Source organism: Babylonia areolata, chromosome 8 (assembly GCF_041734735.1).
Source record: "Babylonia areolata isolate BAREFJ2019XMU chromosome 8, ASM4173473v1, whole genome shotgun sequence".
NCBI lineage: Eukaryota > Metazoa > Mollusca > Gastropoda > Neogastropoda > Buccinidae > Babylonia > Babylonia areolata.
Window position 1 is genome coordinate 38,881,351 of NC_134883.1, and position 27,187 is coordinate 38,908,537.

General features: G+C 40.7%; 1 protein-coding gene across 2 annotated transcripts in view; it reads right to left on the minus strand.

Moving 5' to 3' along the window:
• LOC143284782 (isoleucine--tRNA ligase, cytoplasmic-like) overlaps positions 1–26,085 on the minus strand; it is a 49,171-nt gene extending 23,086 nt beyond the window's left edge. The window contains exons 1-18 of one of the 2 annotated variants that reach the window (XM_076591785.1): positions 25,902–26,085; positions 23,647–23,771; positions 21,497–21,653; positions 18,840–18,959; positions 18,286–18,420; positions 17,740–17,824; positions 16,827–16,955; positions 15,889–15,976; positions 15,416–15,476; positions 14,481–14,579; positions 13,773–13,895; positions 11,051–11,142; positions 9,795–9,893; positions 8,272–8,398; positions 7,325–7,398; positions 6,125–6,319; positions 4,924–5,010; positions 3,308–3,536 (exon numbers count right to left, since the gene is read on the minus strand). In XM_076591785.1, coding sequence (XP_076447900.1) covers positions 3,308–3,536; positions 4,924–5,010; positions 6,125–6,319; positions 7,325–7,398; positions 8,272–8,398; positions 9,795–9,893; positions 11,051–11,142; positions 13,773–13,895; positions 14,481–14,579; positions 15,416–15,476; positions 15,889–15,976; positions 16,827–16,955; positions 17,740–17,824; positions 18,286–18,420; positions 18,840–18,959; positions 21,497–21,653; positions 23,647–23,765 — 2,019 coding nt within the window. In that variant the 5' untranslated portion in view covers positions 23,766–23,771; positions 25,902–26,085. Of the gene's footprint in view, positions 1–3,307; positions 3,537–4,923; positions 5,011–6,124; positions 6,320–7,324; positions 7,399–8,271; positions 8,399–9,794; positions 9,894–11,050; positions 11,143–13,772; positions 13,896–14,480; positions 14,580–15,415; positions 15,477–15,888; positions 15,977–16,826; positions 16,956–17,739; positions 17,825–18,285; positions 18,421–18,839; positions 18,960–21,496; positions 21,654–23,646; positions 23,781–25,901 lie in introns of both variants that reach the window. The other variant, XM_076591786.1, reaches the window with a different exon arrangement.
• Positions 26,086–27,187: the final 1,102 nt, after the last annotated feature.

Consider the following 27,187-nt stretch of genomic DNA (forward strand, 5'->3'; position numbering starts at 1 on the left):
TTCACAGCTGTACACACTGCCCGTGTAACATGCGCTCCGCTGAGAATAGCGCGAAGTTAGTGGTGCGCCAGAGCGCTGCCCCATATACTGCCTGCCTGTCTGTCCAGGCTATCACCTTTCCAACGTTTCGCGCTCGCTCGCTGTTCATCCCTCTCCCCTCCGCTTCGCGCCAAAACTAAAAGGGCTGCCTTGTGCCGCCGTGTTACGCATATCACCGGAGATTAGAAAAGAGAGATAAACCACTTGCAGAAATTGCTGAAGCCAGGCAGCCTGCGCCGCGACACGCATTCATTATTCATGAGTTGCCTTTGCCCCGCCCAAACGAGCGAGGCTGAAGTCAGTGACGCAGTCTCCTGAGTGATTTTATAATTTGGATTACACCTTTTTTCCCTTTTCTGTTTGCTTCATCCCACGCAGATGTCAAACTCAATTTTGTTGTTACTTTTATTTCCCTATCACCACAGCACCATTTTTCACGAGTCGAAAGATGACCTCCATTGCGGAAAACTATAATATTGGTCTTATCGAGATTCACTGTTTGTGTAGTCTGTCTGTTTCTTGCTTAAGGGCATTTAATTGATTTTGTAACCCTATGGGTGTGTCAGACAAGAGAACAACATCATCAGCAAATAGCATTAAGAGCAAATCTGTTGCGCCAGGTATCATTTGTATTCCATGTCTCCCCTTCTTTGATAACTCCACTGCCAATTCACCGATGAAAAAGGAAAACAGCTGTGAGCTTAGCATACAACCTTGTTTAACCCCTCTTGGACACTGAAAAAAGTCTGAATAAATACCTTTGTCACGAACACATACAAGTACAGAATCGTAGATGCTTTTAACAGCCATGTAAAACTCCCGAGAGAGAGAGGGAGACAGAGACAGAGACTTAGAGAGAGAGATAGAGCACAATACAACGGTCTGCTCGGGCAACATGAAGCGTTCGTATATATATGAATTATATATATGATTATGTACATATAGATAGATTTAGATTTACATACTGATAGATCTATATGAAATTATGTATGTATGTATTCATGTATGCATGTATGTATGTATAGACAGATGTTAGAAGAGAGACAGAGCTGAATATGTGTTTTATATTTTGATATATATATATATATATTTTTTTTTTTAAGAAATGGTGATGTAAACCAGAAAGTGTGAAGAAAAAGTAGCGTTACGAAAACGCAGTTCAATAATTTATAACTGTCTCTCTCATGTGCAACATTGCGCTGGGGGGGGGGGGGGGGGGGGGGGGGAGGGGAGTTGGTGGTGGGGGGAGCTGCTTTATTTTCTTTTTATATTATCTACATTCAAGCAGATGCAAACGTGCTAAAAACCAAGCAAAAATGAATCGGTTTCCATTGTATACAGCGAATCTTACTACACGTGGGAAATTCCAGGCATAACTTAACTTTCGCTTTACTGCAGCTGTGTGTGTGTGTGCCGTCAGAACCGACCAGTTTCCTTCAGGTGGGGAAGGAGAGGGTGATTTACCCCCACCCTTCCGCACTGCGTGTGTGCTTCAAAACGGCTTCAGCACTGTTATAGACAGTAAGAAGGGACCTGCCGCGAGTGGTTTATCTCTCTTTTCTAATCTCCGATATCACCTTGTTCACAAACACAAACACACACCACTGACAAGCAGAAACAAACGGCCAATGAAAGGAGAAGGCCTGTTGAACAGATAATTATATGCAACTCTCTCTCTCTCTCTCTCTCTCTCTCTCTATATATATATATATATATATATATATAAACACACATGCACACACAAATCGCCCAGACAGCCCTTTATCGGACACCATAAGGTAGGTGCAAGGAAGGCCAAAGAACACCTGATGCAGAGCAGTCGAAGGAGAACTCAAGACTGAAGCATCCCTGGGGTACTATTCAGAGACTGGCCCAAAATATGACAAGAGTGACTTCTTTGCTGTTGTAGGGCATGACAGACAGTAATCAAGTAAGTAGCCCCACTCACCCTCTCTACATTCTGTATGAGGATCAAGTAAGTAGCCCCACTCACCATCACCACATTCTGCATGAGGATCAAGTAAGTAGCCCCACTCACCATCACCACATTCTGTATGAGGATCAAGTAAGTAGCCCCACTCACCCTCTCTACATTCTGTATGAGGATCAAGTAAGTAGCCCCACTCACCATCACCACATTCTGCATGAGGATCAAGTAAGTAGCCCCACTCACCATCACCACATTCTGTATGAGGATCAAGTAAGTAGCCCCACTCACCCTCTCTACATTCTGTATGAGGATCAAGTAAGTAGCCCCACTCACCCTCTCTACATTCTGTATGAGGATCAAGTAAGTAGCCCCACTCACCATCACCACATTCTGTATGAGGATCAAGTAAGTAGCCCCACTCACCATCACCACATTCTGTATGAGGATCAAGTAAGTAGCCCCACTCACCCTCTCTACATTCTGTATGAGGATCAAGTAAGTAGCCCCACTCACCCTCTCTACATTCTGTATGAGGATCAAGTAAGTAGCCCCACTCACCATCACCACATTCTGCATGAGGATCAAGTAAGTAGCCCCACTCACCCTCTCCACATTCTGCATGAGGATCAAGTAAGTAGCCCCACTCACCCTCTCCACATTCTGTATGAGGATCAATTACCGTAAAGTTCGGTCTATAAGCCGCGACTTTTTACCCCAGCTTCAACCTCTGCGGCTTACACCCTCATCATGCCGAAAACGTGACGTAATGCCTATGATGCAGCCTTCAAACTGAGACGATCGACCTAGCAGGCAACAGTGCAAGCGGCGAACCAGCAGCGATCTCCACTTTGCGTTCATGTTCATGAAGTGAAAGCGAGGCTGAAGTCAGTGACAAGATGGCGGAGGAAGCTGTGCTGGTTCTCTTCAACTCGGACACTGAAGACGAACATTTCAGTGGATTCAGTGAGCAGGATGGCGCTGAATAAATGTGACTATCCCTAAATTATGGATCTTATTTTCGTTGTGTTTATTTTTTTTTTTTTTTTGTGGCACTAGCAGTATTTACACTTGCTTTTCTTCGTGTTGTTCCGGCTTGTGTTTATTTCATAACCTACAGTACTGACAGCTTTTCTGTAGTATCAGTATGTGTTCCGGTACCAGAAATAAGTGCGGCTTATAAGCCAGTGCGGCTTATATATGTATGGAGTTCAAGTTTTTCCAAAATTTAGTGGGTGCGGCTCATATACCAGTGCGCTCAATAGACCAAACTTTACGGTAAGTAGCCCCACTCACCCTCTCCACATTCAGCATGAGGATCAAGTAAGCAGCCCCACTCACCCTCTCCATCCTCTCCACATTCTGCATAAGGAAGCGGAAGGCGTTGTACCAGGGCAGGAAGACGTCCTTCACCACGTCACGCACACCGTCCTCCTTGAAGCGCAGGTTCTCAGCCCGCACTGCAGGCGAGTTCACCAGGTACAGACGCAGGGCATCCGCCCCATATTTGTTGGCAATCACCATGGGGTCCGGGTAGTTCTTCTTCCGCTTGCTCATCTTCTGTCCATCTCTGTGGGGAAACAGTGTCAACAATACTCATCTTCTGTCCATGTCTGTGGGGAAACAGTGTCAACAATACTCATCTTCTGTCCATCTCTGTGGGAAAACAGTGTCAACAGTACTCATCTTCTGTCCATCTCTGTGAGGAAACAGTGTCAACAGTACTCATCTTCTGTCCATCTCTGTGGGAAAACAGTGTCAACAGTAATCTTCTGGCCATCTCTGTGGGAAAACAGTGTCAACAATACTCATCTTCTGGCCATCTCTGTGGGGAAACAGTGTCAACAGTACTCATCTTCTGGCCATCTCTGTGGGGAAACAGTGTCAACAGTACTCATCTTCTGGCCATCTCTGTGGGGAAACAGTGTCAACAATACTCATCTTCTGTCCATCTCTGTGGGGAAACAGTGTCAACAGTACTCATCTTCTGGCCATCTCTGTGGGGAAACAGTGTCAACAGTACTCATCTTCTGGCCATCTCTGTGGGGAAACAGTGTCAACAGTACTGATCTTCTGGCCATCTCTGTGGGAAAACAGTGTCAACAGTACTCATCTTCTGGCCATCTCTGTGGGAAAACAGTGTCAACAGTACTCATCTTCTGGCCATCTCTGTGGGGAAACAGTGTCAACAGTACTCATCTTCTGGCCATCTCTGTGGGGAAACAGTGTCAACAGTACTCATCTTCTGGCCATCTCTGTGGGAAAACAGTGTCAACAGTAATCTTCTGGCCATCTCTGTGGGGAAACAGTGTCAACTGTACTGATCTTCTGGCCATCTCTGTGGGAAAACAAGTGTGAAAAGTATTGATCTCCTGTCCATCTCCATGGGGGAAACATTGTTTTTAGTCATCAAATGCTATTTCTGCAGTATGCAACAATAGAAAACTATTCGCTTAAAAGCAACAATGTCCCTTCTTCTCACTTTCTGGGAAAATTGCTCTGAAACTGGAACTAACATTCATTTTCCTCCTCAACCTCACCCCCACACCAACAGCTGCTGCCTTTTGACATAGCTTTAACGAAGGATGTTGATTTTTGGAACTTGTTGAAAATCAGTGCATCTTGTCCACTTCTGACACAATCACGTTTTCTGATAAAAAAGAAAAGATATAAACATCTCTTAAACATGACAGAAGCATCCCTTTAAACATGTTTTGATGAAGGATGCTAATTTTTGTAGCTTGGCGAAAATCTGTGTACCCTGTTAAAAATAAACAATCAGTTTTGACAAAACCATCATAGTTTCAGATTAACAGGAACAAATACAAGAATCTCATGAGCACAGCAGAACAATCTATCTGAACATGTCTGTGCTTTGGCTTAGGATTTGATGTAGTGTGTACACAGCTGACAGAAAGAGATCACAGGCTGATTCAGACAAAGGGCAAAGCACTCACGAGGCCAGCACCAGTCCGTTGGCAACCAGGTTCCTGAATGGTGGCTTGTCAAACAGCAGTGTGGACAGAACCAGCAATGTGTAAAACCTGCAGCACAGGGGTTATAAGGATGATAATAATGAAGTGTGTATTTAGCGCTGAATCTTGAGAAGAGACATTTTAAAGTGCTTCTGCACCATTCACACACACGTTCAGTTCTCTTTCAGAGGGATGAAATGTAATACATATATGCTACTCAGAAAGCTAAAGACACTGTAGACTGGAAAGGAGGAGGGAAAATGAAAGCGAATGGATGGAGGGGGATGATTCTGGACAGAGGTAGGTTTTCAGGCAGACTTGTGTGAGTGGAGATACTGATGAAGCAGAAGAGGAAGCCTGTTCCAAAAGCAAGCCTGGAGACAGAGAGAGAGAGAACAATGGAGTGTCTGAATTTGATAATGTGGAAACAGAGTGGATCTTAAGCTGAGTGAAGATAGTGAGATGGGGTGTAGAGGTAAAGGCAGTCAGAGAGATAGGAAGGGGCAGATATGTTTATACATTACAAAAGACAGAAACATCTGATAGAGCAGAAGAGGGAGCTCGTTCCAAACGCAAGGTCAAGAGACAAGGGAAAGAGCAATGGAGTGGTAAAACAGACACAGAGTGGATCTGGAGCAGACTGAACAGAGTGATGGGGTGTAGAGGAGACACAGAGCATGGTTTACAACACAGTGTGTCAGATCAAACATACACCATGACCTGCAGATAACATCTCTCAACACTGTTTTTATAAAAGTCTTTGTACTTAACTACCCTTCAAGAATGATAGCAGATATGACTTTTTCTCTTCAGAACTGGAGTACCATACAATGAACAAGACTATGAAGAACCCATTCTCTTTATGTATACAGATACCCCAAAATATCTATTTTGAAACAGCTACGAAATTTCATACTGTCCCAGCCTTCCTTTGGTTTGCGTTAATATAACTGTCAACAGAAAGCGAACAAAGAATATCAGCTGCAATCAGTGCAGAAACCCCTGCTTTCTGTCTTTCGTTCTTCAGTTTAATGTCCTTTCACTCTGAATGATATCAGAAGTGTAATATTCATGTGTGTGACTTCATTCATATGTGACTGCTACGTGCTGATCTCATTCAAAAAAGCAAATTCAACACACATAAAAACAAACAAACAAGACAAGATGAAGCAAAGTGTTATACCATCCACGGGTCTGGTCGATTCCCTCTGCAATGAAGTCAGCTGGGAAGGTGTCCTCGAAGTCCTTCTTGCTGGCGAATGGGTAGTGGCTCTGTGCATAGGGCATGCTGCCAGACTCAAACCAGCAGTCAAACACCTCGGTCACACGGCGCAGCACTCCCTTGCCTCGCGCAGAGGGGATCGTCAGGGGGTCGATGCTGGAAGACAACACATCAATGACATAAATAATGTGCATTTATTTGATCACACCATAGAATGCAACAGCATTAAAACAATAAAAACCCGGACATGTTATCAATCTATACAGAATAAACAACGCGAAATTGTCCATCTTTGTCAGAACACACAGGCAAGGAACAGCGCACAAATTGTCTTTCTGGGTTTTCCCCTGGCCAGTAAAGAAAACTATGTGGAGAGCACTCCACAGACAACAACAAAAATCAGAATGAATAAGAAAAGAAAATATGTGTGCTACATGAACTTGCAAACAACAGAGGCCACAGAAAAGGGTAATTATTTGGCAAACTGTCAGTCAGTACACAGCATTTGTTAGAAGCACTGCAACCACTTTATTCTGCAGGTATACATTATGAAACTTCTTGTCATTTCATTACATACCAACACATTATTTTTCTTTTTTCTTTAGATATTACCCAAAATCAAAGTATCAATTTAGGCTATCAATGTCCTCCCCTCTTGAAGCCAAACTCTGACCAGAACAGCTGCAAATGCTTCATCACAAACTGAGGACAAATGATTGAAGTAATGTAACAATGTCATAATGTCAAAATGTAACTCCCAAGATCATGTCTCTTCCGCAATGTTCCAGCTATGGAAGTCATACTTCGGTTTACTTTTTGCAAGTGAATACATAAACCCCTGCCAGTGTGCAGAAGTGAGCTACAGTGAGTGTGCATAATCATTTATTGTTTTAAAGTGACGGCTGAAGATTCATGATAAGAAAAGGAGACAGGGGATTGCTGAGTTTATTCTGATTTGATAAAAAAAAAAAATTTTAATTAAAATTTTTAAAAAAAAGATCATTTAATCCGAACACACAAACACTCATGTTCTATGTGATTTGATAAAAAGAAAAGAAAAAAAACCATTTAATCCAAACATATAAACACTCACAGTGGATCAAGGGCAGCAGACTGGGGGAAAGCTGAATGGAAGAGCAAAGAGAGAGCAGCAACACTTACTTTTCCCTGTGCAGGTCAGTGACCTCGACACCTGTCAGCTCCTTCAGTTCTGCCAATGATCCCACACACACCACCTGCCAACATCACACACCATATCTTATTCACCTTTTTTGTTTTGTTTTCTAACAAATGATAATAGCCAAATGGTTAAAGAGTTGGACATCCAATATGAGAGTCCTGGGTTCAGTCCCAGGGTGGGGATTTCCCAGGTCAACATGTATACTCACATGTTATCGCCTTAAAACCCTTCAAGGATATGCACGAGCGGAAGACCAAATGTGCAAGTTAAGAGATTCCGTAATCCATGTCAAGTGTTCACTGGATATATGGAAACGCAGACATACCCAGCTTGTACCCACCACCGAAACAGCGGTATGGCAGCATTTATGGATAGGTAAACACAGTCATATATGCAAAAGCCTGCATGGAGATAAGAGTAAACTTGCAAGCTGCAGCTCAGAAACGAAGAAAAAAAATCCATAGACTTTCAGCAGTGTCGGCATAAAGACAGTTCTCTTGAAACACTGAAACATTCAGAAATGTATATATCTAAAGGGATAACCATAAAAACCTGCCAACTATGCTAAAACTTTGCAAAATGAAACTTAGATGCTCCTGCGTCATTGGACATATCATGGCAGTAGAGGTGTTCCACTGTCCACAGTCCTCAGAGTTTGCTGGTGTCACCCCATTATTTGCTGACAAGTCTGAGGTCTCTCTCCACAGTTTGTCGTCAGCTAAATTTGAGCTGTCCTCTCTTCCTCCAGCCTGAATGGCATGTGATTCTTTAAGTACATGTCCCAACCAGTGAAGATGTTGTTTGCAGATGACAGTTGACACGAGAAGCCAGTAGGATTGCTCTCTGACTTCTTCATCTGAGATAAAATCACACTAAAATGAATAAAACAAACCCAAAATGAAAACGAAAACAGAACATAAACCATTACCTCCTCTCCGTCCTCGCTGACCCAGAGAGGGACAGGAGTGCCCCAGTAGCGGTTCCTGGACACAGCCCAGTCACGAGCATCACGCAGCCAGTTGCCGAACCGTTTGTCCTTCACAAAGTCTGGCACCCTGTCCACCACAGTCATACACAACACTGTCAACACCACACATATCTGGCACCCTGTCCACCACAGTCATACACAGCACTGTCAACACCACACATATCTGGCACCCTGTCCACCACAGTCATACACAGCACTGTCAACACCACACATATCTGGCACCCTGTCCACCACAGTCATACACAGCACTGTCAACACCACACATATCTGGCACCCTGTCCACCACAGTCATACACAGCACTGTCAACACCACACATATCACTGGGAGTATATACAGTACAACTTCCAAATTAACATTGGATAAACACACTCCTACCGCTGCTACTTCTGCACATATCACAGGGAATACACACGATGCTACTTCCAAGTTAACACTGAATATACACATGGTGAGGCACTATGGCAGAATCAGGTAGGCGCTGGACTTCTGACCCAGTGTTCATCGGTAATCAGAGTCTGAGCCCCTGTTTCAGCACAGTGTCATGTCCTTGGAAAAGGCACTTTTTTCTCATGTCATCCAGGTGTGAATGGATATCCGACTTCAGCTGCAGAAGGTTAAAACAGCGGAATGAGAGGGCCGAGTCACTGCTTTCGACTGCTGAGCCCAAGACAGTGTATAAAATTCACTGCCCCAATGGCCGTAAAAGGCTAAAGGACCTTTAATCTTTTTTAAACCTTTATAAACTGATACATTCTAACCCTAAACACATGGTGACCTCCACATTAATGTTGAATATACTACTACTTTTAATCTTCTGGATAAAAGTCTTCTTCACTAAATATCAAATATACATCTCATATCTTTATAAACAATAAGTCTTTATAAATGAATATAAAAACATCCATCTTTTATCATTATATACATTGACAGAATCTCTCCCCCAAGAAACCCCTGACATAAACATTCACTTTATTATTATTCTGATATGAGGGATCTAGGTCCCAAGGTCGCCCCCGACTAAGATTCAAAGACGCTTGCAAACAGGACCTGAAAAGTACAGGTACTGATGTGCTGTCCTGGGAAAGCCTTGCAGACTCATGTGGAACCTGGAAATCTGCCATTCAGAGAGGGGTGAAACAAACAGAGAGAAACCGCATTGACTTGCTGAGGAGAAAAAGGGCCACATGCAAGTTAAACTCTGTAAACCAAGCAGCATCTACCAATGTCTGTCCCACATGCAGTAGAGATTGCCACTCCAGCATCGGTCTACACAGCCACAGCAGAAAGTGCAATGCCCGGCAATGACTACATTTCTGGTGCAGCCATCGTCTCTCGAGACAGAAGGAGGCCGACAAAGACGACGATATGAAGCAGGAAAAGAAGGGTGAATGAAAAGAAGTAAGACAAACAAGGTCACTGTTAAAAACCCCTGTACATTTCCAGGGTGAGCAAAGTGCCTCACCAGTAGGTCTTCTGGTTGTTCTCCAACAGTTTCTCCTGCGCCTGCTCCACACGGATGAACCAACTGGGTACTGCCTTGTAGATCAGGGGTGTCTCTGACCTGCAACACACCACCCCCACTGCTCTTGGTCCTCATTTCTCACTGTTAACTAATCATATCACACCTTCGTTGTTTAATTTTTTTTTTAACACACAAGGAGATTTATTATACAATTCATACTTCCATGCTCACAACAAAGAGTGGTAACTCTCTCCATTTATATGGTACACAACTTCAAGTCAATGCTGCTTCTGCTACCAATTCAGCTAGCATACAGGTTAATAAAAGGTACACTGGAACAAACCCAGACACTTCCTAAAAAATGTAAGCCCCAGGTTTGTTTAGTAAATAATTATATCACATCTTTGCTCTTGTTGCTGTTATGTTTTTAAGAAACAAAGAGATTTATATAATCCATATTTCAATGTTCACACTGTGGAACTGCCTTATGGACAAACACACATATAATATTCAAACATTAAATAAACTGATGTCAATGTCCTTTTTTTTTTAACACAAAGATTCATTATATAATCCATATAACCAGGTTCGCATTATAGATAAAATAATCGTGTACAATATATACCACATAAATAAACACCAAATTATGTCTCAGTCTTTCTTTGTACATTCACAACTACACATACACATTCATCCACACAGATGAATTCTTACACACTTTAAAAAGTCTACAGAATGTGTCTAAGATCACTACAGTTTCCCTCTCGGTTTTTTTGTTTTTGTTTTTTGTTTGTTTGTTTTTTGCTTATTACTGTGACCTCCTTCCAAAGGGATTTCAAGAAGAGGACTCAGTATGTGTAACTGTGTGATTTTGTTTTTGCATGCATGTGTGTGTGTGTGTGTGTGTGTGTGTGTGTGTGTGTGTGTGTGTGTGTATGTATGTGCAGAAGGTCAAATTCGCACGTTTAAGATCTCATCATTCATGTCAGCATTTTGTAGGTTACTGAAACAAGAACATACCCAGCAAGCAAACCCCTGAAAAAGGGAACATGGCTGCTGATCATGGCAGGGTAAAGTAAGTAAAAGCCCACTCCAACACAAAAGTGAACATGGGAGTTGCAGCCCATGAACACAGAAGAAGAGAAGTCAATGCATTTACATACAATATTTGTCAACACACAAATTTCAACTGCACACTCACAGCCACACACACACATTAAACACTCAGGTACATGACCTTTGACCCCATCACCCACCTCCAGCAGAAGGGGTAGCTGTGTTTACAGGTGGACTTGTTTACCAGACGGCCGTCCGCCTCCAGCCGTTTGATGATGGCTTTGTCAGCGTCCTGCACACCCAAAACGCATCACCATGTCACCGCTGTAAAACAGGAGCACACACAGTGTTTCCTATAATGCACTCTTCCACATCCTTTATGCACAAAATCTGAAAAGGACCCCCAGTTTTCAGTATTGTACGTCCCAAGAATGCACATGTTTTTCCTGACAAGTTTTAATTTCTCGGTCGATTTTCGAGACCACAGACTCGGCATTAACACTATCACTGCACAGCAGATGCTACCGAGTGTTCAAGACTTGTGTCCCTTGTTTCTTGCGACTTTCTCCACTTCAAGTTCCTGCTCAACAACAATTGAGAAAAGACGATGCTGTGGGCAAATTTCAACAAGTTGCTGAAAGACGAAAGTAGACGAAGAGATGAGTCTAAGACTGTTGTGAGAAATTTGCACTGAAGTTTGCAGAGAACATCAAGTAAAATAATACCACAAACATACCTCAGAAGAACTCAAATTTATTTTTGCTTTACTTATGATTAACCCTTTCGCTGCCAGGAAAATAAGATTTAAGTGAAATCTAGTTGCCAGGGGTTTTTTCACAAAAAACAGGTATAAATTTTTTTTTAAACTCTGTGCTCTTTGTTATTGGAGGAAGACACATAAAAGTATACATTTTCTGAAAGGTAAATGAATAAAGAATACAAAACATATGATGTTTTCCCATTTTATATATTTTTAGTGACATGCTGTTGTTTTGAAATCAGTGATTTGTTTTTTGTCAAATTTTCAACTTGTTCTTTACAAACAGTCAGACAATTTGCACTAAAATATCATATTTTCTGGACAAATGGATATCTGCACGCACAATATCGTGCTAGAACAACCACAATATTTTTTTTAAAGAGATAGATACACAATGCATTGTGACTTCTCCAAGTGATAATATGGATTTGAGGCTCCCTCAGTCTCCAACCCCTCCTTTTCACCACTCTCACACAGTCACTTTATCCAGTTCTCATCAGACCGCGTTGGCTGAGTGCCAAGAAAATTGCTCACACTGTGTCCTGCTAATAATTCGGTCACTTTCTGTTGTCTGCTACAGCTGTACAGCCAGCGTCACTCACTGATAGACGTATCTTGGCCAGTCTCTTGTTTGCTCCCTTTATTTTCTATCAAATCGTCCTATAAATATTCATTACTGTCTTCTTTACGCTTTATTACGCTTCAATTCTTTCTGAGCATCAGCTAAAGAAAGCAATCTTGGTTGATTTAGTTCCCCACGATCGCATGTCTTGAGCACGGCGTCAGTCCGACATTTTGCTGAGCGAGCGAAGAAAGGAGCCAGGCAAACACTGCTACAGTAACCCAACCAAAACGTTCAAATAAAGGACTGCCTCATGATGTAGATGGGGTTTCTAGCTATGAATTGAATCTAGAAAGATTCCCCAAGCTAAATCTACCAGTATTTTTGTCAACGAACTGAATGCAAACCAGGGAAAAATCGGAATATTTCAATGACGAGTTATCTCGTCACAGGTGGCAGCGAAACGTACATGCTTGCGATGACGAGTTATCTCGTCATATAGGCAGCCTAGGGGTTAACTGCAGTTGATTTATCATTCAAATTACTTATCATTTAAGTAATGCATCACTTTTGACAGTCACAGACAGCAGATATCCAGTCTTACCCAGTCTCACAAGTGAAAACAAGTGACAGTGTAAATTTTCAGTTGTTTGCTTTATGGGGTCAAATAATTTTGCTTACATTATGTTTAAGCTTGTCATTGTCTTGACAAATTAAAACCAGCAGAGAGGCTGCTTGAGTGAAAGCAAATGACAGTGAAGTTTATAATCCCACTTGAACGACAGAGAGACTAATGGTGTGGCCGAGACAAAGTGACAGTTCACAATGAGATAAAATTACAGTTCATGTATAGTGGAAAATGAAGAGGCTTACTGAGGGCAAGAAAAGTCTTCTAACTTGACAAGGTATTGTCCCTGTTTTTTTGTTTGTTTGCTTTTTTGTGCATATGTGTGTGATTGTTGAAGTGGTTATTCTTTAATATTGAACATGGAGACCATTAAAAATCCCGGAATGTCCCCCAAAATTTACATAGGACCATTACATTTTATCTTTATGGGAAACACTGACACTGTGTTTCATCTATTAATATCTGTTCCATCATCAGGCAATCTGATTGTTCACAAATTATTTTCCTCATCTGTAACTGAGGACTATCAATCGATCCAGCTATAACTAACAACTATCAATTGCTTTGGCTGTTTATAAATCATTTTCCTCATCTATAACTAACAACTATCAATAGAAATGATGACTTATTATGTTCTCAAGCATAGTTGTTTTTTCAACCAAAGCATACAAATATATATGATATACATGTTTGTGTGCACAATCTAATATCTTTTTCCACCCCCAAAGAATGCTGGACATCACAAAATAGCAGATATGCAACATGAGGGTCCTTCTAACTCTGGACAAAGTATGTATGTATGTATGTATGTATGTATGCATGTACGTATGTATGTATGTACAACAGCTAGTAGTCTCAGACTATGACCATCAGAACAGCACAGGAGGTAACTGCCGTCCTGACCATCTAAGTTAGACACAGTAACACTCCTATCAATCTACACACAGAGCAAGACGCTGGAGCGTCACTTACCTTGACGTACATGCCCTTGAAGTCTGGCACTTCGTCAGTGAAGCATCCACTGGCATCCACAGGGCACACGACCGCCATCTCCTTGGTGATGATGCCATTGGCCAGCCCCAGGTTGTAATCGTCCTGTCAACAGTAAGAACAATACTATTTCTCATTCTTCACAAACATCACTATATACACATGTGGGGCAAGCAACATAAGAGTACAAATACAATGAGGGGGAAAAAGAGAAAAGCAGAAAAGAGACAGGACAGCAAATCATGTTAATCGCACAGTACACGTGACTCAGTTCAGACAATGCTAACAGGCATTGTTTCTATGGTAGCAATGGGATAAACTGAAAGAAAAGACGGTGTTCCGTTTGCTGATTTCTGGAGAGCTGAGCGTGAGGTTATCATACAGTACAGCCAGTCTTTATTGTTCTCAATCATTCTCTTTGTATAACTGTTAAACAAATACAATATCAACACTTGCGAAACTCACCGATAACATTTAAAGCATGTCCCCTACAACATTCTTCTCTCATAAAACATGCCAACTAGTTAAAATTCAATGTTAATGTCAGTGAATATTTAGTCATCTTCTCCATACTCTGCCCATGTATCAAAGACTTGTCACATGTTCCATTTATTTGTGATACTGATCCCCATTAAACACCTCTTTTTCTTTCCTCTGTGCCAGAAAATTCGTAACACATGGATGTCATACCTCACCAAAGTAAGGAGCCTGCTGAACCACCCCTGTACCAGCATCAGACGTCACGTATGTTCCGGTCAGAACTCTGAAGGCACCGGTCTTTTCCCGCATCTGAAAAAAATAAAACCAGTAATCATCTGCATCATTCACCTGCACTGGAACGTCACTGCAGTCCAGAAAAAGCTTTCAGTTTATAGTGTACATACATACATCTCACAATGAGCAGGATATATAGTAATTTCCTCAATTATTTAAATTCTTTTCTTTCTTTTTTTCGTTAGTTCATTTGCTTTCATTTTATTATTTCCATGTTCCACTCCCTTCGATTTGGTCTTACTTTTTTACCTCTTTTTCTTTTCTTTCTTTTTTCTTTTTTTTTCTTTTATTTTTTGTTGTTGTTGTTGTTGTTTGTTTTGGTTTACAGAACATACTGGTTGTCACTATATTCCAAGATTTTCATTTGGCTCCCATCCACACAGTTATTGTTCCACTCACTGACAATGTTTAAATGGCATTGTAGAAAGAGTTCAATGCATTTTCTATGTCCAAGACAAAAAGACAAGCAAAAACAAAAAAAAGACAGAAAGTGGCTCTGGATTGAAATGAATAATTCTAAACCAACACATTCTCCCCGGGTAAAGTGGTCCAAGAGAAGTTTTGTTATCGAAGAGAAAAACAAAATAAGCCGACTGCAATAAATATGATCTATAATTAGTGCAAGCAGCCTGTTTTGTTTAGTTTTCAGTTTTGTATATTCCCTTGTCATGCACTATTAGACACTTTGCCTTTTTCAACTATCTACATGCAACCTTTTTTAATATAACTGGATTGAAAACCAGCTTATAATTTCATTACTGAGAGATGAAGTTCCATTTATTTTCTACATCATTAAAGAGTTTGAAACTTCCACAAGCACAGTTCCAAACAACACATATCTAAGTTCTTACGTAGGAAAAGTAGTTGAAGATGGGTTTGTATTTCTTGCCCTCCAGAGTCTTTCCTTTGAACCTGGAAACACACACATACACACACACACACACACACACACACACACACACACTCACACGCACATACAAAGTACATACATACGCACACACATACATGCAGAGACATATCATATATCATTGCAAATACATAGTTCTCAGAGTTTACAGAGACACACACACTGCTGATCTCACAAGCTTTTCATGAGGGTTGCATATTCCTGAACTGATTATGTTCTAGTCACCAATTAATTCTTAGAAGAAAAAAAAAAGACTCATTTTCCCCAAATCTACAATCAGATGATAGAGTACCTCATTTCTTTTTCTCCTAGACTGCAACACATTTGGACATGTACTCTAATACAGACCCCTGAAAAAAATTACACCTTTGCCCTGATGTGAACAAAACCTCAACAAAGATGACACAAGATACTAACTTTTCCAGGACAACATATTCGTCTTCAGACTTGAACAAGGCTTCCAACCGTGCCTCCATCAGAATGTAGATCTTTTTGCTGGATTTCTCTGCACATGTTGTATGTATGTAGATTAACAAATATAAATGAATGAATGCATGAAATGTAATAAAAATGTTCTATGATCAATGAGGTTACATGAAAATGTGGACATCCTTAGTTCATAGTTTCTTTGCACAATATTGCCCCAAAGATGCGATTCACCCATAATTTCTGTATGTAATATTTATCCCACAGAGATAAAAACTATAAAGCCATTAATGTATAATTTCTTTATGTTTGGTCATTTACCTTTCAGAGATTAAAACAACAGAAAATGATCAATGGACGCCCACTTGGTGGAACAGCTGAGTATGTCAACATGTGCAGGTACCCCGAGTATCCCAGGATTGCATTTCCAGGAGTTGGTAAACCAAAGTGACAATCAGAGCATTCCACAGTGATACGCCTTATTGAGACACAACTTAGAAACAGAGAAGAACCTGTGTAAAGATCCCAAATGAAAATAAATACCACACTGTATAAAAACTAAGTCAGCTGAACCTTAGGAATAATAATCATTTACCCAGACTACAATCTGTGAAAGACAAAAAAATTCTATAACTTTTTGCTCTTGTAAATAAGATAGGAGCATTTACTCAAGACAATGCCTTTTGATCTTCACAAATGCCATACAAACAAAACTTCTAAAATACAATGTTGCACCAAGATGTTTTGGTATGAAACATAATCCATGAGAGGTTGGTTAAAGTATATATCAAAACAGAAACCCTCCAAAGTCATCAAATCCACACATGGATGAACATTTCTTTCCCTTTTATTAATTTTTGTCACACAGATTCCTTTGTCTATGAAGTTGAGCATTTCAACCTGAGTTATGAAATAGCTTCCTAATTCACCTTGAACTTTGACATAGTCAAGGTCAGGGTGCACACAAAGGGCAAGGTTGGAGGGCAAGGTCCAGGGAGTGGTTGTCCAGGCAACCATCAGGACACTGGGGTCCTCCTCTAGAGGAAAGTTGACAATCACTGAAACACAACACCGTCGTCATCATCACTTGTTATCATTGTACTACAACACCCATTTCTTCCTAATTCATTAAACTTCATGAATTGAAACTTATGTAGACATTCACAAAATGCAACACTCTGAAATGAAATTAACATTACCATTGTACAATGAAAACCATATGCAGATGTTCATACTGATTACATCATATCATGTTGATTATGTCATGTCATACAAGATTCTGGTAAGAGACACTTCTGCCCCACACTGGCAAGAAACTGACAAATAAAAATATGCTTCCTTCCAGAACTGTTTGATGTATTTACTGCATGTGCAATCACTTTACTCCATATATTTCCTCATGCACACTAATACACACACACACACACTACACTCCTTTACACACATACTCTTCTTAGATCTGGAACAGCTGATAATCTGTACAGAGAGAGAGAGAAAAGGTAAACTGCTGAGGAAGACTTCTTCTAGTTTGCAACCTCCAACCCATTTTTGGCTTTTTCTGACTTGAAGACAGGAGCTGCAGCCCACAAATGGAAACAGAAAGAAAACAGTCACCTATCACGTCCATCAAATGTGGCTGCAACCAATGAACTCTACAGACTCAAGAAAAGAGAAACCATACAATACTGAGATTATGTGAACAGCATTTCTCTGACAATATCCAGGCCTGATATTTAGATCACCCCAACTCAATGACTTGTCTCTCAGTTTTGACCAGAATACAGTGCATGTTATGTCACGTGACCAACCACGACCCCTAGAATACCTAAGTCTGATGGATACCTGCAGGATCAACAACGTCCTTGTAGTTCTGGCCGGACTCAAAGTTGGACAGTGGGGTGTTGCAGGCTGTGGAAAACGGCATCACCTGCAGTCAGAATGATACAGAATGATACAATCTGAACTCGTGACATCTTGATGTTGTTTAAAGACTATTTCAGCAACAAACCTACAGATCTCCACTGTCCAACATGTGTAAACTACAACACTTAACACATTAGAGCAACTATTGCAAAGAAAAATCTCTTTAGATTGGGTGTGCTCTGGAGTACTTTTTGTGTGATAGAATGTTTTTTGTGCATGAAAGACCTAATGAGTAAAACAGAATTTAAAGTGTGCACACTGTGAGTATATGTATACAAGCAAGAATTGTGGATTCTTGAGAGTGTGTTTGTATTTATCTTAACTAATGAGATATATGTGCATGCATGCATGCATGCAATCACAGTTTAAGACCTAACAAAGAACATGCCAATCACAAGGCTGCGCGCGCGAGCGTGTGTATGTGTGTGTGTGTGCGTGTGTGTGCGTGCGCGCGTGTGCGTGTACCTTGTATCCTCTGTAGACCAGTCCCTTGTTGTAGAGCTGTTTGAAGACCCACCAGATGGACTCCATGTACCAGGGGTACATTGACTTGTAGTCATTCTTAAAGTCGATCCATCGACCCAATCGGGAAACAATTTCCTGTTTGCACCATTCCAGAATTATATCCATTATCATCAGGGAATTTCTTTCTTTTTCTGTTTTTTTTTTGGTCAATATCTCAAACCATCACATGATCCATGATATCAAAAGATTTCAAAGAACTGATGAGGTAAAACACTAGCATAGCATATTCAAAATATAAAAATGAACAAGGTTGCCCTGGAATCAAATGACACAAAAATAGAGCTAATAGTTCTTTGCAGTTCAGTTTGGCAGGTACAAGAACACACACAGCCTTTTAGACACTGGGTTCTCATCAGACAGACAAAACAAACACAAAGCTGATCTACTTTTCACAATACAGTTCCCTCACAAAGACAGAATAAAGACATATGTTCCCTTCACAAAAGAGCAAACTGACCTATCTTTGTGCCAAGCAAAAGAGGAAAGTGGCCTACCTCCCAGTCACCGCAGTATCTGGAGACAATCTTGCGGCACTCGTCATTGTAGGCCTTGACCCCCATCTTCATCACATCGTCAGGGCCCTTGATGCCCAGGGTCTTGTCAATCTCGTGCTCCTGGGGACACACAACCACCTCCATCACGCTCTGCATCCTGTTCACAATACTCGAGGCATTTAGATGAGTGATCTCATTTATTCGCCATGGCCAGACTTTTGCATAAGGTTTACGAAAATAATTAAGGATAATTAGGGTGAGATGACCATGCAAATACTTCATATACACACAAAAAAGTTGGTTAATGAGAAATGCAATGCCAATTAAATACATCCATGATGTTTAACCCTCCTTCAACATTTACGTCCGGTAACAGTGTAACACCCAAATGTGCCCGGTACCACTCGCTACACATGTGCTTACTATGGATGCAGCCATTGTTGTTTACATGAACAAGACTCTCATGAGATTCACAGCTTCATTTTCGGCACTTCCTGCCATGCATTTTGCGCTTTTCAAAGTCCGATTTGCTTAAGTTTTGACAAGTTGTGAATTTTTAAAGTTGCAAGATGAGTTTGATGATTGCTGAGAGCTTTAGCGTAATCTGAACAACGATTCTGAAGATGACTTTGAACCGTTTTAATGATTTATGCATGAGAATCTTGTAAAAATCGATCGAACATATTGACCTAGATATCGACCGACCAATTTTTGCCGACAATGAGTTGGTCACTTGAATGTGAATTGACTACCAGACCTCCAAAATCATGAATCAAACGCCGTACCTCTGAAATCGATACTGTCAGTGAGTTCGTCTTGATTTCACTGATATTTATTGGTGTTCTGCACGATCTTCCTGATTGTACTAGTTCAGTTGAATCTATTACTGATTTGGTTAAGTTCTGCCAAAGTTTTGAAGTTTCAAAGTTGCAAGATGAGTTTGATGACTGTCGAGAGTAGTAGCATAATCTGAACGACTATTCTGAAGATGACTTCTGCATGAGAATTTTGTAAAAGTCGATCATACTGAGTGACCTAGTCATCCACTGACTGAGTTTTTCTGATATTGAATGTGTAGTCAGTACTTGAATGTGTGAATCAATCGCCAGACTTCTGAAATCGTGAATCAATCACCCAACCTCCGAAATCATGAATCAATCGCCAGACCGTTGGAACTGATACTGCCAGTCGTTGATTGCACTGATACTTACTGGCATTCTGCACGATCTTCCTGATTTTGCTAGTTCAATGAATTATATTTTTCTTTTCATTATGGAGAAATTACATGTGAGGTAGGTTTGTTGTTTGTTTTTGTTTGTTGTTTTTCTCCCCACGAAAGAAAAACACATCATCCCTCAAAATGAAAAGAACATAAAAATCAGCATGTTCATTGTTGCAATTCAAATTGAGTAAGAAAAAGAATAAAAAGATGATGTGTTAGAAGACACTGCAGACCAGATAAACTTATTTCAAAGAAAATCATACTGTAATTAAACAAATTTTTTTCAAAGTTTACCATCAAATTTGACAAAAATTCTTCTGCAACTTTATTTTGTATAGAATGCAGGAAAAATAAATATGTGCAACAAAGATGGTAACAGGCACTTAGACTTAAGTTCACAATGCAAGTTTTGTTGATTTACGCTGTGCTGCTAGGGAATTAAGAGGAGGTGGCCTGTGTAAGCTGAATCTGAGCAGACAGACGAAACAACAATCTGCAATGACTCAGCAGCAGTGCAGGGTCTCTCCTGTGTTGGGGGCTCCTAGTGACCTACAACAGACAGCCCCTTGTGCTCCCTGATACTACAGCAGACAACCTCGAGTTTGGTTGTGTGTGGTGGGGGGTGGGGGAACTCAGGCTGAGTGGCATAGAAGTGATGCCACAGAAAAAGTGCAGGTGATACAGAAGTGGAAACAAAAAAACACTAACATTGTTCTGCCAAATCCTGACTAATGGCTTCAGAATGTCACAGAATATGTGACGAAGATTTTGCTAATAGTAGGGATTATTCTTTAGTATGACTTAGCAGCTGAAGACCTCTTCTTGGCTCCCATATCCTCATGAAATCAGCCGGGACCACTTAAGTACTTTTATTACAAATGCTAACTTGGTGACAACAAATACCAACTGAATTCAGAGTATTTTCCTAGCCCTTTCACTTTCTCTTCTTTCACCTGCTTGCAAGTTATCTCGGTTTTTTTCCCCAAATTACAACTGGCACCACACTCTGTTTCACTCTCCACACAATGACACAAACATATAAAACCAAAGCTGACTGCTACACCTTCTGAAACTTCACTTCCAAAATAGTTTTCAGTCAAGATTATGAGACACAATTACACACATAAAAGCAGAGCTGACTGCTACACCTTCTGAAACTTCATTTACAAAATATTTCTTAGTCAAGATTATGACACAGTCACACATATAAAATCAAAAGCAAAGCTGATCGCTTCACCTTCTGAAACTTCACTTAAAAATATTTTTTAGTCAAGGATACCAGTATTCATTACCAAACTAAACCAGCTAACATAAGAAAAAAAACTTGCATTTTGACAGAAATGCTTCTGCAATTGTTTGTAAAAAAAAAAAAAAAAAAAAAAAAATATATATATAAAAGATATTAAGAGAAAAGGGGAAGAAACCATGGACTGACCACAGGCAATCCATGACAATCCCAGCCGAAGCGTCTCTCCACGTGGAAGCCACTCATGTGGGCCCAGCGGGTCACCACATCCTTGATGGTGCCGGCCAGGATGTGACCATAGTGAGGCAGGCCAGTGGCAAAGGGTGGGCCATCATAGAAAGAGTACCTGAAACCACACAGCTCATGTTGGCCTTCCAAGTCTTTCTTTTTTTTCTTTCTGAATCCATGGGTTGCAACTCCACATTTATATAAAATGGGGCTTTAAATACATTACAATGTATGACCATTCTTACCACTATTAAGGCAGCTATACTCTTTTTCTTTTTTTTAAGGTTTACATGCTGGTTATGTTCCCATTTCCTAAACCCACTGAATGTGGACATGGATTTTGGAATCTTTAAACATGCATATTGGATCTCCTGCATCTGAATACACATAAAGGGGATTAAGGCACAAGAAGGTCTGTATTTATGTTGACCTCGGAAATCTGAACTCAACTCTACACTCCCCTGTCCCCTTGTAAAAGGACAAATTATTAAACAAAATGAGGGGGAATAAATCTCACCTTTCCACCAACCCCCTTTTTTTCTTGATGATATACCAGCCAGTTTTTTCTTCAGTAGTTCTTCAGAAGTGTGTACAAGTTTGTGCAGTATGTGTGCAGGTTAGTGTTGCTGACACACTTAATGACACTTATCACCATTTATTTCCAAATTAATCAACAGCCAATTGTCAACCTTTCGGAAGGAATCAAACTCTTCTGGGGAAGAAAACAACCCTTGAACATGTATCTCTTTAACCCTTAGCCTGCCAAGGGATTTGGCAAATAACAACCTTATTTCACTATTTGCCAGGGAATTTTCACATAAACAGGTAGGTGTAGGGGGGCGGGGGATCTGGATAGCTTTCTGAGCTGACACAAATATAAATTTTTTTTTAAATGAAAATGAATGAACATGTTTTGCTACAATCAAATGAATATGCCACAAACAAGATGTTTTAAAAAATAAAATTACACATGCACAATAAGTAATACAACATACACATCACACACAGACACACACACACACACACCATCCCCAACAAAGGAATGCCTGGACTGAACTAAAATCATCAGCCCAATATCAAACCAACCACAAACACACTGCCATCCCCCCTTGCTACTGCCCCCCTCCACAACCCCCAACTCATGTGCTTTATGGCTCTGCACACTGTAATCGGATACCTTCCCAACCGCTACTACCCCTCACAGGCCTGTCACTCAGTGGTGTCTGTTCTCAATTCACTCAACATTGTCTTCTGCTAGCAGTCAAACTGCTCCCTGGGTAAAATGTAGGAACTGGAGGCTGATATTCCTCACCTTCCTCCTCCAAAGGATCATCAAACTGCTGTTCATCTTTGTCTTCTTCAAGCATTCATTCTGATTTCCACTGAGTGTGCAGCTAAATCATGTGTCATAGCATTTAGCTTTGCTAGCACTCTGTTTGGGTATTGCCATTTTGTTTGACTGCATTGATAATGAGTTGTTGACATGCTCAAGTCAGCCAGTAAAATCTTTTTTTTTTTAAACACACCCTTCAGTGACATAAAAGATTTCCAAGTTATTAGAGTGAGGGGAACCTTTGCAAATCTAAACCTACCAATCTAATCACTCCCAAACAATCAATTAACATTCACAAGACAGAGAGGATTATGTAGCTGCCATCTGGTAATGACTTACATGGCAGAGGCAGGGGAGTTAATTATCCGTGATTCTTATACAGCTTACATGTTTTATCAATCAATTTTCTTTTTTACATTGGTCACAAGCAAACTAAACATCTCTGAAATGAAAGGACACTACACTTTCTGACACAAACAACAGCAGCAGATAAATCAAATATGAACAATACACAGCATGCATTATTCATTTATTGTCATGACAGTGCTTACCATATTTTCTCCCCCTGAGAATGGAATACACACTGAAAAACAATACACCCCTGGCATCCCACCATTCTTCTTTCCAAAATTTTTTCTTCTGTTTTCTAGCAAAAAGAAAAAGGAACAAATTGAAGAATCTATAACCATACGCCTTTTCATACTAACAAAGAAAAAACATTACCAAAAAAATACAAAATGGACAAACATAATTGCAATTAGAACCATAAATGACTTACTTTGGCCTTCCTTTAGACAGCTTCAGAGAAGTACGAAACGCATCAATCTCTTTCCAGAACTGATAGATCTTCTCTTCTTCCTCAGGAAAGCTGATGTTGTCTGACGTAGCCTGACTCATGGTGTCCTATGGAGGTTGGTAATGAAAACGGCAGGATCAGTCATATATACACACACACACACAAATATAAATGCAATGAAAACATAACCAAAAGTATTCAAACTGCTTCAGGAATTTCTCTTTCCAGTAACTAGGGCTCCCGATAATGCATAAATCATATGCATCACTGAAGCTTAAAAAATGGAAAGGATGCAATGAAAATTCAACCTTGAGACATTCTAAAAATTTCTACTATGAACATATAAAACAAGTAAAAAATATGCACCAGATTCTGGACCTCAGTCCACAGCTAGGATCATCTGCTCCGAAGAAAAGTTGTCTCCCTTCACTTCTTGGCCCCAAAACTATGTCAAGAAGGTATACCTGCGATTTTACATAAATAGTGATGCAGGTTGGATCAGAATGTGCATAGTGTTTAAAAAAAAAAAAAAAAAAAAGCAACAGCAGATAACTAAAGTGCCAAGTAATATTTTCTTTTCTATCATTGTGACCCTGTCAACAGCTCAATGACAAACAATTTTAATATGCTAGCACATTTTGATCAAATGATTGACAATTTATAATCTCCTGTGATTTAAACAGAAGTGAGGGATGCTGTTTTTCTTCTCTGTTTTTTTTTGTTTTGTTTTTTGTTTGTTTTTTTGTTTGTTTGGTTGGGGGGGTTTTTAATGTCATAAAGTAAGTTTTATTTCTTCTCAGTACTAAGCCTGCCTTTTTCTAATTTTGACAATCATCATCTGCAGACATAATTACCATTAAATTAAATAATTGTACATTCAATATCAAAGCTAAATAAAAAGCAGCATGGGTCAACTGAGTAAATTTCCACGGGTTATCATCACAGACTGTAAATGTAATTCACCTCTCTAAATGCCATTTTTATCGTGCCTTTTGCAGTCTTTGTCTAGCTGGTTCTGAATTAAACAGATTATTTCTTGTAGACCTACCATTAACACACCATGATACAGTATAGATCTGGATAAGAAGACTGTGAAGGAACAATGTTGCTGGTCATTGCATCACTGGGTGTGATTATCAGCACTGTCCAAAGATCAGTTCACTTCTTTCTTTCCAGTAAAGCGATTTCTTTTTAAACTGCAGTATAGACTTCATTGTGAATAACATGCCTCCTTTCCTACCAAGAAAACACACAGACACAGACACAGACACACACACACACACACACACACACACACACAAATCAAACAAAACAAACAAATCAAAAAATTATTGAACTTCAGTGACTACATGAACTGTCATAGCAAAAATGACAACTGACTCCAGTTAAGAAGAAATCTGTCAACTCGTACTGGAATACTTGTTTCTGATCAACACAAGCTGCTAGCATGTCATCTCAGAGATGACACATTATAATACAAATGGTAAACTTTCTGGAAAATATGATGATCCAGTCTCACCATCTCTGTCTTAAACTAGTAACAGTAACAGTAACAGTTTTACTTGCAGAAGGAACTAACACTGAACAGGTTTGTTCTTCTGTTCTAATACTCATTGATATACAGCCAAAGAGTGCATAAATATGATGTAAACATGATGAAATGTTTATGAAAATTATAAGTTCTGTAAAATATTGTTCAACAGAACATCAATATTTCTCATGCAAATTTTGACTGTTGGATGGTTAAATTGTTCCACTGTCTGGCTAAGGTTGTAAATTGTAATTTGTATGCTGAAAAAGTGAAAGTAAAACTAAAACAGCCTTATCATGGTTCAACATCATCATTATGGATGCATGTCGATCTAGGGCACCCCTAGATTTACAGTCATACTGCAGTAACTCTCAGATTTTAGCCCTGTGTTAAACTGTTGTTGTTTTTTACGTGTTTGTGTGTTTGTGTGCGCGCGTGCGTGTATGCGTGTATGCAAGTGAATGCTTGTGTGTGCATATTCGTCAGATGCATGTAAGCTTATAAAAGCCAGGCAAGTACTCAATACGTCTAAGCAAGCGAATTTCCCAGAGACACTCTCGACTCGACAAATGAAAAAACGTTAATTACCTAAAGTTAAGCCATGCTTTATATCTTAAGCTCTTGCTAAGAATTTTACTTTGGCAAGAGAATCTAAATATGGTGCTCAACAACAGAACAAAACAAGTTATGAATCATAACATCCGACCTGTACAAAGGCTGCTCCTCGTTGTGACGAAGATGTCAACAACAGGTGTCTAGTTTCGATCCTGCACCTTTAGTTTAATTGCCTTTTATATTTTTCTTAGTAGGCTTTTGCTAGTGGTTGCGTCAGACGCACCGAACAATCAGGCCGCCATGTGTCTTGTAACATCCGGTTTAATGTGGATAGAAAATATGGACCGGCGTTCCAACGAAAATCTTCCTGTCGTTTGGGCGTTTCGAAAAATGTCCAAGGGGTCGGCGGCCTTCAGGGGAGCGTGTCGATACTCCCCCGACTCGATACTTTTTTTGGTCAGGCATCTGCTTGGCAGATGTGGTGTAGCGTATATGGATTTGTCCGAACGCAGTGACGCCTCCTTGAGCTACTAAAACTGAAACTGATACTTTTTTTGTTGTTGCTGCCCCATGATCTGCACCGTTTCAGTGGCATTACTCCCACGCCGCTCATTTAGATTCCCCCATGCACGGCCACACCCGGGTTCGTCCAACACAGTTCCAGCGTCGGCAGTCCGCAGGGAACCATCAATGTCAGGTCGCCAGGAGGCCACACACCAGAGGAGACCCTGCACTGCTGCTGAACCGTCACTTTGGTGGTGTTCGGAGGTGCCTGTTCTGATTCAACGTCGCCGTCACTTTAGGACACCACCTTCTTAGCCCCCTACTCAGAAACGATAATAATGGCTTAGTCGCCGGCGGCGAAGCCAGACCCACTGAGCTGAGCCGTGACCGTCCCTCCCGGAGTGGAGACCGCCACCACGTCCCTCAAACAACAGCCCCCCATTAATCTGCCGACTCTGAAAACACTGACAGGACTCACCCCAACTGAAGTACAGCCAGCTCGATACTTGTCTCCGGATACTCCTGGCCTGTGTCACTACCTCCGGCTGAACCCCCCGGTGATACTCGAGTCCCCGGGCCGTGTCCGTCGATACCCCCCCTCACGTGTGTGTGTGTGTGTGTGTGTGTGTGTGTGTGTGTGTGTGTGTGTGTGTGTGCCGGCAGTGCCACTGCCAGTGTGTGTGTGTGTGTGTGTATGTGTGTGTATGTGTGTGTGAGTGTCAGTGTGGTGTCAGTATGTGCTGTTGCTGTTGTTCAGTGTTGTTGTTGTCGTCTTCTTCCCGTCTCAGTTATTCTTCTTTAGTTTAGCGTCTTTTAGCCATAAGTGTTTTTTTTGACAAAAGCAGTAGGGGGGGAAAGACGGCCACTGGTGAGGGAAACTGAAGTAACTGTCACGCATGTAAGTTAATATTTTGTGTTTGTGTGTGCCAGTGT